This window comes from Malurus melanocephalus, unplaced genomic scaffold (assembly GCF_030028575.1).
Source record: "Malurus melanocephalus ecotype Western Australia unplaced genomic scaffold, MMel_1.1 scaffold_14, whole genome shotgun sequence".
Lineage (NCBI taxonomy): Eukaryota > Metazoa > Chordata > Aves > Passeriformes > Maluridae > Malurus > Malurus melanocephalus.
Genome location: NW_026623246.1, coordinates 1,607,941 through 1,622,256, shown reverse-complemented (window position 1 = coordinate 1,622,256; position 14,316 = coordinate 1,607,941). Strand labels below are relative to the sequence as shown.

Genomic DNA, 14,316 nt, shown 5'->3' with positions numbered 1-14,316 from the left:
ACAGTTTAAGGACAGGCCAGCTGAATGTGACACAAAAGCACCTTCCAAACATCTTTCCTCTTTATGAAGAATGCACACAAATCTTAGTGATAAATGTTCAGGACAATCCAAGGATTCCTTCTTTGGTGCACAGGGAAGTACTTGTAGGGATGCATATAAAAGTTGTAGGACAAGTTAAGAAGTAAATGGGAAACAGGAACCAAGGGAGAGAAAGGAGGYTGGAGAAACAATAGGCATCATAAGCATTGCTAAAATGAACAGGTTGTGTGTATCCCATGTCTAGATCAAAACCACTGTCAAATAACTCCACAAATCCCTTTTTAAGTAAGAACTGACTTCCTAGTTTTAAGACAGCATTAAAATAAAATAGCAGAAAATGAGCAATATATCATTGACTCTAAATGATTTTCTCAAATTTTCATCCATCTTGGAAAAACACAAATTTTATGGATATGCTTTTTCCCTGCAAATRAATGGTTATTGCAAAACAATTATGTTCATTTATACCATGTAAAATATCCTGCACGATAGATGGAGACAAACAATATGTAGACTAAGAGAGTTTCTGGGAAGGGCACAGCAGCTAAGCCAGCAGAAAACTGTGCCCCCATTCTGTTTAATATCTGGAACACTGGGCACCCTCGTCATGTTGGTGGCAATTCATCCTTATTGCAAGAGAAACCARGCTGTCTCAGGAGAAGAATCAGAGCAAGAAAGCCCATTGAAGATGCAATCCAAGCTCTGACATAAACCTCCCAGCAGCAACTGTGAAGAGGCATTTGTCTCACACGTGCTACAACTTGAATAACTCTGCCTGTACATTACTTGTTAGGAATATTTTGTGGGGATTAAAAAAAATTATTCTGGACAATTTCACATAGCATATTTATTCATTGATTCATTTATCCATTAACATCCCTTCCTTACCTTCAGTGACAATACCATTTCAAAACTGAGTTTGCTTCAGCAATCTTTGAAATCTCTTATTTTTCACAGAAGCCTATTCAYTTTTCAATCAGGCATCTTACATTGCTTGAGTAACTACTAAATTTGTATGTATTTCAGGAGAATATATAAATCTCTTCTGTAAAAATCTACACKTGAAGTCACACTCTATGCTCCCTTTAGAGCCCTCAGAAAGATACAGACACACTTAGACTACACCTCACCAACCCTGCTTTCTATGCTAGTTCTGAAGATTTAATGAATCCTGCCTCACAGTCTGCAGAGCCAACCAGATCTCCAATGACTACACAAGTCCACCTCAACATCACTACTTTGTTTGATGATCCACCTCCTTGTGKATCCTCTTTGCGCTGCTCCCCACCACAACAGCAAGAGGAGATACTTGAGACCAACTTCAGATTTCATTTAGGTAAACAAGAAGGGCAAAGAAGCATGTGCAGCTGGTGTAAAATAAACACTCATACTGTGCTAAAAATGTTCCAGGCTGAATTGAACATCCACAAAGAGCTGAGGAAAACAGCAACACAGAATTCCTTACAAAGATTCCTTGGAACTGGGAGATCCTGTTGTTCCTCTCAAACACTACTTGGACTGGATTTTTTCAGAGTATTTTAAGACAGGACAAAATGTCCCAAACAATTAATTYAYTTCATCCAGGGTTTCCACCTTGRTATTATTTACTGCCATTGAAAAACKCCCATGATCAATTAATRCTTCRTGGCTATGTCCAACAGACACTGAACTGTAATAAAGACCTCACTTCATCAAATCCACAGCCTACCACAAAACCTACCAATATGATTACAGCGGATGGAGTTGAAGAACTTTGTGAACAGAAGATATGTACTGATAAAATCAATGCAACAGCAGTGGAGTAATTAAATATTTTGGGATGAAGGAACATGCAAAACAAGCCAGTAGAGAAGGAGATGTGATGCCTGCTTATGGTAAAACAAACAAACCCTGCTATGAAAGCTCCCAAATTCCAGAACCTCTYTGAAAAGGACATCAAAGTCTGCACTGACAATACTATGGCTTAAATCAGCTGGGCACGAAGAACTGTTTCAAACTCTGCACAGACTCAGTCACTGTGGCGCTTTGGGCACAATTTCTGCTCTCCAAGTTGTTGTCAACCCCACGCCCACTGAAACACAGACTCCTTCCTCAAAAGCACAGTCTCAGCAGCACCAGCCTGCAGCCAAGCCACACTGGGCTCTGGATACATTTCCAGATACCCTCTGTCAGCCAGACTGAGCTGTCCTCCAAGCACCCACACAGATCTGGGATCCCCATGAGGTTCCACTGGGATCCCTCCCTTTGAAGGAAACACACAGACACCGGGCCACAGGAGCTCACACCACTGCCCYATCTTCTGCAGGCTCTTTTCAGCATCAGTGCAATGGGGACAAATGCTGCCAGGGATTTCCCCTCCAACCCATGCCTTAAAATAACACTGGGATGTGGGAGGAAAGCATCTAGGTTAACTCTGCCTCATGTAGCACTATTTTAAACAGGAAAACCCTGGGGACTGGTAGGGTTTTGAGTCTTTCTTCCAAATGTTGCCACTGTAGGGACTTCCATCAGACTCTGTGTCCTCCTCCAGCTTTAATCACCTGATGGCATTAGAGTAACAAAAATAAGGGTAACTACTATACATGGAAATGAATGAGAAATGAAGTACTTTTATGCCAAGATCAAAACAATAGCAACCAAGTATTTTTCATTGTACCAGAACAGACTTCTGCTATTTCTCAGACTACAGCATCACTCTGATTTGACAATTTACAAAAAAAAAAAAAAATTAAAATTATATTTTGAACATTTACACCAGCAAGCCATCCAGTATTTCAGAYGCTGAAAAACCCATACCTGGCGTACAAAACTGTTGGAGGTAGTGTCAGAAGATGTACTCCCATCTGATCCTTTAAATCGGTTTTTTCTTCTTGCCCCTTTACCATAAGACTGTTAAAAAAAAACCACAAAAAACAAAGCACAGGTTAGAGAAATAGTATTATAGTATTAGCTTGCATTGCACAGAAACCTTCCAGTGTCTCCTAGGCCAGAAGGGATTCAGATTATCAGTTTTGTGCAAATCAATAAGCACATATTCAGTAAGTAACTGATGGGATGTGTGTGCAAGCTCTCACCAGGCTTGGCCTACTGAGCCCTAAACGTTTTGCTGTTGTTGGRTTTTTTTCACATTTGGGTTTGGAAAAGCATTTATAGACTCACAGAGAGGTAGAACTACTCACTCAAGTCACGGTGATTAAAAAGTACAGTTTGTTGTCAGCCAGTTTAAATAAACAAGGTACAAAAAGACTGCTCCAGTACATCACAGCTAGGAGCGAAGTCAGCTGAGAGAATATTAAACAGCAAGAAGTGACAAAAAACTTGTTGACTGAGTGTTGTGGTTTGAAGCAAAACCATGACACTGAGATATAATCTTATAACTGAGGGAGATTTTACAATTTTTTTTTTTCACAAATAGCTGAAGAAAGTAAAAGTAGCATAACAATATAAAAGGACAATATTTACAACTGGGAAAGGGATAATATGTAACTGAAAAGCAAGACATCCCTTTTATCCATTAGGAATTGAAAAAGACATCAGGAGAAAGCTGTTGTTGGCTGAAGCAAAACTTTAAAAGTATGGTTTAGAAAAACAAAAAATCATGGTTTAGAAACAAAGCAAATTCCTGTGTGTGTCCACAAAAAGCTATTTGTTCTGTGCACTGAATGTGGATCATCAATAAATGTCTTTGCCACAAATGACAAGAAGAAAAAAAAGACTTCAAAACTATTATTTGGAACCACGGATTTCTGTGTAAATGAGGGCAAACTGTGTAGCCTGTAAACTGTACCATGACACCACCTCAGGGCTGGACAACCTTCAGAGCTTCGGGCCTGAGTTTACTGGTTCTCATGGTGGGGAAGAGTGGGCTTCAGGGCAGGCTGAGACACTTAAAATCTCATTCTGGAAGATTTTTTGTATTTTCTTCAAAACCTGAGTGCAGTTCTTAGCAGTAACACATGCGGTAAGTGYGATGAAATATTTTGCAATCTAACTTCAATCTTTGCAATCTAACTAGAGTATCTAACTTCAGATCACTGGACAAATCCAGGTAACTCCATGAGATGCAAGAGAACCATCTCAAACTGTATCTCTGTYGATTCTGGGTGAATTTGGAGCACTGGTTGAAATCTACTAGACCAATCTTTTAGAAAGGATGACTCAAGGCACAATAGCTGTCAGCCAGACACTCTCAGCAAAAATAGTTCCTGTTATGTCACTACCCTAACGATGACTTAGAACAAAAGCAGTGTTGGATCCCCCAAAAAATAGATTTATGGGAAAGATATTTTGTCAAGCTCATCTGATTTTTTCAAAACCGTAAAASAGCTATGTAAGAAATTTCTGAAAGGCACCCAATTGATTCTACACATGTTGGTTAGCGCAGAACTACGGAAAAATGAGCATGTAGCACATTATGGGGTGAAAATAGGACTTTTTGATGAGTCTAGAATGGTAACCCAGCAGGTCTCAAAGTACAAAATTAAATTTCAATCAGGAATAGTTTTACATAGTTGCATTTCTAAAAGGAATTTTTTGTAATTGAAGAACTTTTTGGTAATAGAAAGGYCTTCCTAGATCAATAAGAATAATAAGTAGATTGGAACCACCRTTACAAGTAAATTATTAAAAATATTTTCCAGTTATAATAGACAGTTCTATCAGAACCATCTTTTTCCACCTAATATAATTAATATAATATTCCACTTAATATAATATGAAGTTATCTAAAATACATAAGAATACCTCTGACAGCAGTAGTCGTCAAAAAACCAAAATATTTAAATCAAAAGGTACCTGTTATGAATGGTTCCTATTGAGTTAATTGACTGTGGTTAATCACAAACATTCTGAACTCCTTTTCTACATTTTTTGTGGAAAAATATAGAAATACATTTTTTAAAAAATAAAAAAWTTYTAACATTCACAAAGAAGCTCAAGAATATAAAGAATCTACATAAAGGTTCACTATCTAGGCAATTTCATAAATGGTGTACAGTACAATATTGTGTAATTCCCAAGGAAATAATTTCAGAAATGTACACACATTCTCAAGTCACATATTTTGCATCTGTCTCTGGTTTCTACAATACTTATTTTATTTAAAGTATCATAGCATTCAGTTTGATAACACAAAAAAAATTAATGAGAAAGGCAAAAGAGGGACTGAGTCTAGAGTGATGAAGATAAAACAAATAAGAGCAGAAAAAGAACATGTCAGAAGCCCAGATAGAGAAGTGCACATTTTATCTGTGTAGAAATGACTAAAAGCATTTATTTCTGGCAACATCACAGCAAACACAGCTCAGGCCAAAACCCACCTTGATTTTTCAGTTTGAGGAGGGTTTTTTTGTGCACAGCAACGTGCATGGTTTTATTYTGGTGTTCTATAAGGGAAAACTATTCAGAAGCATAATCTACATACACTAGCTTTAAACATAAAAAACCTGTTGACATGATGGCAGGCCATGGCTACAGATCGTAGGCAGAGTCAGTTTTACACCTGCTGCTTTGCACAGACCAATTTTCAGTCAGAGGAAAAGGGGACAGCTTTGGTATGTGGGAAAACTGGGATCTGAAGACGCTTCTCATTATTTTAAAGGATGCTAATTGGGGACTACACTTGTCTTCCACACCTTYCAGGCTTATTCCCACAGTCAGAAATGCCTGAAACCTTCTTCTGAAGATGAGATTAGCCTTCCCTACTCAAAATGATCTTACATATTTTTTAAAATTATTAATTATCTGTCTTGTTGAGAATCTTGAATTCTCATTCTTTCATTATGTTTTGCTTTTTTATGCGTATTTTTCCATACGATCTTAATGCGAATGATCTATCAGTTACTTTCAATTCTCAGGAAAAAAGAGAGAACATTTTTCCCCAATATGTTACTCTGATTTTCATATTAAAATTCATTCCCTTATCTGTGTTCTGTGCAGCAGTTGGCTGCAATTAGGTAGCTAAAAATAAAGGGCTGAATCACGACATGAGGACATCGGCCAGTAAAAGCAGCAACACAGGGCAGTCATTCTTAACCTGTATCGGGGCTGTACCTAACAACAACCACTGGAGACCAAACACCTCAGCACACAATGCCCAGTGGCAGCACTCTCAGAACCCAGCAGGGCAGGGCACCCGTGGCAMACAATTATTTGCCCAAGGTAAGCTGGATAAAATGGACTCCAGCCCTGTGAACAAGCCTGTTTATACATAAAGTTTGTTGTCAGTAACATTCTGACTGGATTTTAGCAAAACATCTCATGCACACATAAAGTTATGTATACATGTGTTTGCAAGATCAAAACTGTGACTTYGTTTATTAGTCAGATGTGTGAAATCCTTTTAAAATCGGTGCAGCTGCCAGATACRAGAAATAAAACACACACGTTTATGCTCTAAAGCTTCACAAAACACCTGGCAAACAATGGGAAACCTTACCAAAAAAATAAACCAAACCAAAACCAGAAACAAACCAAAGCAGTTTTGTAAAAAACATTTCATCAATCAAGTCTCAACAAAGCAAAGACTGCTTTCCAACTCCAACTGGAAAGTACATTGCGCAACCTTCAGTCAACCCATGTAATAAAATGAAACATGAAATCATGTGAATAACTAAAGAATCATATGAAGCATTAGCTTTCTCATAAATATCAGTTTTACATACAATTCCTTGTTATGGCAAACAGATGAGCTCAGTGTCACTCAGTGAAACCCTTTAATTTCAATGAGGTTCTGTCTCAACACATAAAAAGCATGCATCCATAACATTTAATCCTGCAACACACATGACAAGCAGAAGGCATGGTTCATCCCTGTAGGCAAAATATTATCATCTGGAAGAGAAAATATAAAACATTTAAAATCATCAAATCTCTACAGCCAGGGAGCTGATCTWCAGTGAGAGTCTTAAAATGCTCTTCACCAGTACCCACTCTAATGGTATTTTATATCAAAGCAGCGGTGGGAATATCCAAAGGATGAGTCTGAGCCCAAACAATTTATCATAAGTAAAATAGCACCAGTCTGATGGCAGGTGCAGAAGTAAACCCTCAAAAGCTGGTCTCATGAAGGAGAGGTACAGGTGATTTAGGCAGTAGAGTCACTGACGCCAAGTCAGGTCCCTCAACAAAGATGCAAGAAAAATTTTGGAGAAAACAAAACCAGAAAACAAAATTTCAGAGCTACAATGAATCTTACATGATGTCACATGAACAAGTGACAAATTACAAAAATCAAAAGAACACCTAAAGGTATAAAGGGTAAAAATCCCTGAAGGATTAGAGAATTGCTAGGTCAGAAATGCAAAAAGCTTTAAAAATATTTAAAGATGTTCATGATCCGTATGAAGAACAGAAGTCAGAATAGTGCAAAATACATGCTTCCAGCTCCACCCTCTCCTTAGAAGAACAGCCATTGCCACTTTAAGCAATCCCTTACAACAAGGCAACAAATGTTCCTGTAGGTCAGACCCCCGGGCCCTCTATGGCCACTGACCAGGTTTCCCACCACTCAAATTACACCCTCCAGCATCAGCTGCATAGCTGTAAACCCTCACACCCTCACTCAATAGAAAAAGACATGAATATTTTAGATCTTTGCACCACAAATTCATACTAATTTCACAAAGGAGTAGAGATCARCCTCCTGACTGCAGAGCCAAGGGCTGGAAGAAGCACTCAGACTTTGGTTATGTTCTCMCCACTATTCCACAGCTCCCTTCCATGATGGGAATGAGGGCAAGAGGGCAGTGTGGGGTACAGCAATATATCCTGGTTGACCTCCACTTCAGGGGCAGGGTTTTGAGTCACCCTRCATGGTCAACATCAGTGCAGTCCTGTGACAAACACTCCACTCAGGGACATACCTCGGGCAAAGAAGTTGCCTGAGGAGCACAGACTCATGCCCCCATAGCAGAAGAGAATCCCTAGGTTACATCTCAAAACCTGGATTTCTCCAAACAAACAACATTTGCTATCAGGAGAAAACTCAGAAAAGACAGGACTTCCCTTCAGGAATCCTACCAAATTAAGAATCTCCATATACAGTTCATGCAAGCTACAGGGATGAGTCTGCAAAGTCCATTTCACAGTCATTTTATAAAATCTACACCTATACCAAAACAAAAATCCATCCAAACGAACAAACAAATAAAGAAAACCCTCCACAAATAATTCTCAAAACTTGCAAATATAAACATAAATAAGTATTTGACAGATGCTTCCTTCCTCACATTAAAAGAAAACTAATTTCTGCTGAGCAATCTGTAAAGGTAAAATCTTAGATGCTCTTTTCTGCTGGYCTGTGATAAAGCCCTGCCAACACTGCATCTAGAAACAGTCCTATTCTCACCAGYTCCTACACTCTAAAGCCATCTCCCAGTGCTCTCACCCTGGCCTCAGACCAGGTCATCTGGCAGTTTCCACCTGCCAGACAAGAAGCTGGGAACTTGGAGCTGGGAACTTGGCTGGCTCTCCTTCTCCCCAGTGGCTTGGAAACCCACCTCAGTTCAAACCTGCTGCACTCTGTAATGCCAGTGATGAAGATGTCAGCTCCCAGCTCAGCAAAACAGGAGCACACAGCAGCAGAAGGYGCTGAAGCTCGTGCCCAAGCCCCACTGTGCCTCCTGCAGCCTTTTAAAACTGGCAGCTACATATTTAGGCCACGTGCCTGTACCTCCCCACCTGCTCTCCATGGATTTCTCTATTACACTTACACAGGCAAACAGAAAAAGAGAGATCCGACTCTGCGACAGAAGGATGCCTGCAGGGAGCAACAGCCAACAGCCATGAGGCAGTTTCCCTCTGCTAAGGGTATGCTTGGAGGGCAGGGAAGGCAATTTTGGTTCCTTGATTTTTAAACTCTTCTATCCTGGCTTAGGAAAGAACTGAGTAAAAGGAGAAGAAAAGTAACTAAGACTCCAGAGAAGCCAGGCTTGGAAGAGCACAGAGACTTTTCATTTGCAGAGACAAAACAAGACAAAACCAGAGCTTGTCTCTAGAAGACGGTTACCAGATATACAGGTAAATTACTGAGAAGTTAGGACTGAAAYTGCTAAACTGTTTCAGAGGGAATTTACACTCTGGGAAAATGTAAATAACAACTATTATATCCCATTTATGCTGATAATGTGTAATACCYGAGTGGAAAATATCTCTGGAAAAGATGAGCATGCAAAATCACCATTTACTGCTTGAGTACAGGATAATGCAAAAAAACCCTGAAGAGCAGAGGAGAATCATCAGAAAAGTAGTATCTGAAACCTGAAAGGCTTTCTTCAGTGAAGGACTATTAAAATTTATTTTTTTTCGTAAGGAACACAACAGTGAAAGGCGATTACCACATCGGGAAAGAAAACACTACCCCTTGCTGAGGGCCATGAGAAAGTCCAATGAATGGAATTGGATTTTATCTCTTCTTTGYTTGTAAATACTCCACTGAGTTGCTGCCACATCGGATCTGGCTTYTAGGGATGGCTGCCAGAAGAGAGTAAAACCTTCCATGCCTCTATTAGGCATGGGTATTGTTATTATTTAAGTAAGCAAAGCAATATAAATCTTGTTTGTTTGCAGCTTAAAGAGTATTCTTCCAAGTCAGCTCTGGGAAACGCATGGTTGCAAAATGTTTGTTTGAAGAACAGGTAAACACAGTATGAATTGYGATAAATCAACTCAGCTGAGAGACAGCAGCAGAGGGCAGTGTGATTAATCTGCTGAGAATAAATCTCTGATAAATTTCTATTCCTCATTACCACAAGACAGGCAGTGAAGGGATGGTGCTATGCAACTGAGAAGGTAGATGGAGATTCAGGAAGGACAACAGCCAGTGTARGGGCCTGTAACTAAGCTGATTTTCTGGAGTCACCACATGCACACCACTGAGAAATTCACCTTAACGTCAATCATAGTTGATGCGGAAGGAAAATGGATCAAGTCTGTCCCCTAAGCTCACGCTTCCAGTTTACCTTCAGCAACCCAACCAGAAAAACACACCAAGCACTCCAGGGATGATGAAATCTTTAGACTTGGAAGGCAGAAGCACTTAGCAGTACCATGTAATGGAGGAAATCTAAATGCAGGTGAAAGAGGTGAAGAAAACAATCGAGACRAGAATTGTTTTCACTTAAAATGTGTCAGGTTGTTAGGACCTGCATTGACAGATGATGTATAAGAAGGCAAGAAAAAGAACAGGAGGAAAATAATAATGAGGAATAGGGAAGAATTCATCCAGCGTAAGATACCTTTTCCCTCCACAAGGTAGGCTGTAGTTGCTTGACAGGTTTCATTATATTTTCTTCKAAACACCTTTGTGTAATTTACTCATCTGATTTGCTATGACTGTCCGTAATGCACAGCACAGGGAGCTTTATGATGAGAAAACAGCAATAGAAATTGAATCTAATGATTTTTGACTACTGAGAGACTTTAAAGTGGGATCACAAGAAAATTGCATGGGAGGGAGGGGAAAAAAAAAGAGGCTAAGAGTTACCATGAAAGGTATTAATATGCTATGTTTAATTATAAACAAAAAAAAAATAGCACCTGGGTTAATTAAAATAATGAAACTGAATATTCTACTAATTCGGATTCCTAAAATAAAGGCATTCTTGAAATTAAGAACTAAAAAGAAGACTGAGGTTGATTTTCRAAAAAAACCCAACYCTGATCACCARACACTGATGCATTTGAACATTTTGYTTCTTTTATGATTTCAGAAAACCAMRGGCTGATTTTATTACAAAAGACCACACCTAAAATGACCACTTTGCACTGACATATACCTGGATATGGTGAGTAGGTCCACAGTGTAACTGTTAGCAGGCAGATTTGAATGGATAAAATTCGACATTCCAAACCGTATTGCCACTCCATCTAAAATCAAGATCCATCTAAGACTAAGATCACAYTGAACGATAACTAGAACTATATTTTTACAGTAATATGGACCTAAAAGCCACAGAATTTTAGGTAATACAGAAAAATACACCAATATCTTGTTCCAATTGCAAAGAACTTCCCTGGAAAAATACAGCATAACTGTCATGATCAACACCCAAAGAGATTTTGTTTTGTTTGTAGATCTTGTTAGRAAAAAGAAAATCTTGTTTCATTTCTTCTATGAAAATAAGAAAAAGACTTTAAAGAGATGTTATCTAGKAATATTTCACATATTTAAGTGAATTAAGTGAATTACTTCTCGAGTACTAACTATATTTACTCTTCTGCCACATGGTGACAAGTTTGGCCAAAATGGATGGACAGGCACAATCCAAGATACTGACCATGATGTTAAGCTACGTTAAAATAAATCTCAGCTTTGCAAAAAAAAACTTGRATAAGAGCAATGTTGAGACTTGGTACAACTCTACAAAGGCTCTTCAATAATATTTTACTCAAAAATCATAATTCCCAGAAGAAGCACTTCAGAGTGATTGTTTTTAGGAGTGACATCACTCCATAGGCTCACATATTGGTTGGTTTTTTTTTTCTGACAGATTATTTGGCAGGAAATGTTTCTAGGATTGATATTCAAGTACCTTAGTGAAAAAGATAGTGGTACATGCAACTGAAGTACCTGTAGGCAATCTGCTTGATGATTCACATGTCCTCATTAAGCATCTCCTTCTCACTGTGTGCTCTAAAKCAGCAAGATTTTACAATATTGATTTTTTTTAATGCTCACGGAACAAAAATTCAAATCAAAATAATTGTCTCTAAAKGCAGTTTATGCAAAGGAATTGACTTACATTATTATTCAGACAAAGGGCTCTTTTGTTTCCWTAATCTTATTTCCTCTATACCAAAGGTTTATGTATGATTAAACAAGTACATATTAAGAATCCTGTTCTGTCTAATGACTTTGGTTCCAAAAACTGAAAAACATCCCTGAACAAAAACTGCATTATTACTGTCTTAAAAAGTGAATCTTTTTGGCTGTTGAGTGTTCAGAAACCTGTTTCAYAAAACAGAATATAAATGCATTGCCTGAAACATAAATAACGTGGGTGTTAGAAAACTACTCTTCCTCTCTAAACAGAGRTTCTTTAAGCCTAGTAAAAAGGAGGGGTGAGAAATCAATTTTATGATCAGTATTTGACATTTGTCCACAGCAGAGAGGCACCATATGATTTGACAGTTGCTGATTCTGTGCTTAGGGCTGAAAAGATATAAAAAGGGGGGAAATTGTAGGTCAGAAATTAGCTCCCTTGACACTGTTTCTAGGGAAGCTGGCAAAGCATATGGCCTTACCGAAATGTCTGTTCTGCACTTGGAGGCTACAGTCAAATTCACATCCAAAGAGACRCTTCTTTTCTAGTTTAACCTAGTCTCTTCTTCAGTGCCTGAAATTTGTTCTGCTGTCACCGGGCCCAAGTAAGTAAAGATCAACCACCAAAATTTCTGACAGACTGACAGCATTTTCCTCTGTCAATCAAGCACTTCTGGGACAAAGCTGGTCCACCTTCTCAAACAAAACAAAGCATCAGAGATAGCTTTGGCAGCAATAGTAAAAGCTGCATCCCAAAAGGAAAAAACCTCTATCCTAACAAGAACATGCATGTTTGTCATTTGAAATGCACACAAACAGATTTTACCAGCCTTTTACTGGGTTTAAAAGCAGCACTCTGAAGTCTTTGCAGCCAACTAYTGCAAACTTGAAGATATGCAACATTCATACATTAAACAGGAAGAAACTCGCAAAATTTAAAGTCTTGACTAAGCGTGCAAATATCCATACCCTGCCTCCTTCTCATCACCCATCCACCTGAACGCTGTGCACATGGACCGAGCTCTTAAAATTTCTGAGATGACAGTACAACCACCTTCTGCACGGAAATCGAGCAGCTTAAATCTGCAGCATKCTCAACACCTTCAGCCTCCCCAAAATTCCTGCCGATCAAGTGGCGAGAATCGCCTTCCCTCACCTACAGACTGTCACCCGCCCGWGGAACAGAGGAGGGAGCTTTCGGCAGTGCGTGGTAAGCATCAGGTACAGATACAACAGKTTACTGGAGCAGGGAAAAATAGCAGTAGCCTGTGAGTAATAMATGTGCGGAAGATCAGCTTAATAGAAACGTATTCTTACATATTCACCCTCCAAATAATCTCACGGTTCTTTTGACTTACGATGCTTCTGTGGAACAGAGCATCCCATGTACRTTAATTACACGGCATTTGAGGGTGGGGGCGAAGACAGGTGTTTCGGACGTCTTGGGGGAGCCGTCAAACTTTTCTGACGGCGGCGAGTGAAGTTGAAGGACGGGCATCTCGGGGAGCTCCGGCCGCCCCGCCGCCGCCGCAGCCCGGCCGAGCCCCGCCGTACCTGCGCTGCCGCCGCCGCGGGCGGGGGATTGTCCAGCAGCTCCATCTGCACCTCCTGCGCCGGGCTGGGAGGCGATTTGGACATGTCGCTCTGGACCATTGGCGAGGAGAGCGGGTGGCTGGGCGCCGAGCCCCTCGGCGGGACAGAGCCGAGCCGTGCTGAGCCGAGCCGAGCCGGGGCGGCGGGCGCCGCTCAACGCCCGGCCATGCCGAGGAGCGGGCGGGCGGCCCTGCCCTGCCCAGCCCGGCTCTGCCCTGCCTGCTCTGCTCTGTTCTGCTCCGCTCTGCCCGGCCCTGCCCTGCCCTGCCTGCTCCGCCCGGCCCTGCCTGCTGCCGGCGGGGAGCGCTCGGCGCCGGGGGACGGGGCAGCGCCGGCGGCGGGCGCGGGGGAGGGCAGGGGGCGGTGCGTGGGGAAGAGGGAAAGTGACAGCGAGCAGCTCCCTCTGGCAGCGCCGGGCGGGGGCGGCGCCGGCATCCGCGCTGGGATCCGAGCTGGGATCTGAGCTGGGATCCGAGCGAGGTTCCGTGACGGGCGAGCCCACACGCGGCCGAGCGGCGAGCAGCAAAGTTGGGGCTGTGTTCCGCGGTGTGGGGGGCGGTCGGGCCCTGCTTCCCCCTCAGCCCTGCCGGACCTCTCGAGCCCGACCGCGCCGCATCGCCCACCTCAGCCCGCATCCAACCAGACCTCTGGCTTTGTGTGAGCACACCGGCACTTCCACAGAGAAAGTTCCATAGGTGTCTCGTGTTGAGAGGGGTTTTGGCTGTACTTGGCATTTCCTGTGCGCAAATCGACAAGGGATGAGTGAGATGAAGCCCACTGTGTAATTTTATATAACCTGTAGCAGCACAATCTCAATCGTGCCATCAGGTACCCCACAGGAGGCTTTTGAAAGACCTGTTCAAAACCTAATCCGGGAAAATTACCCTCCAACCCTGAGACGATCTGTCATTTCTTACGAATGA

The 14,316-nt window shown here is 41.2% G+C and overlaps 1 protein-coding gene across 2 annotated transcripts in view; it reads right to left on the bottom strand.

Moving 5' to 3' along the window:
- Nucleotides 1-13,673, bottom strand: part of CACNB2 (calcium voltage-gated channel auxiliary subunit beta 2) — a 244,026-nt gene extending 230,353 nt beyond the window's left edge. For both annotated transcript variants that reach the window (XM_057383566.1, XM_057383574.1), the window contains exons 1-2: nt 13,355-13,673; nt 2,836-2,928 (exon numbers count right to left, since the gene is read on the bottom strand). In XM_057383566.1, the coding sequence (XP_057239549.1) occupies nt 2,836-2,928; nt 13,355-13,453 (192 nt within the window). In that variant the 5' untranslated portion in view covers nt 13,454-13,673. The remainder of the gene's footprint in view (nt 1-2,835; nt 2,929-13,354) is intronic.
- Between the last annotated feature and the right edge of the window lie 643 nt (nt 13,674-14,316).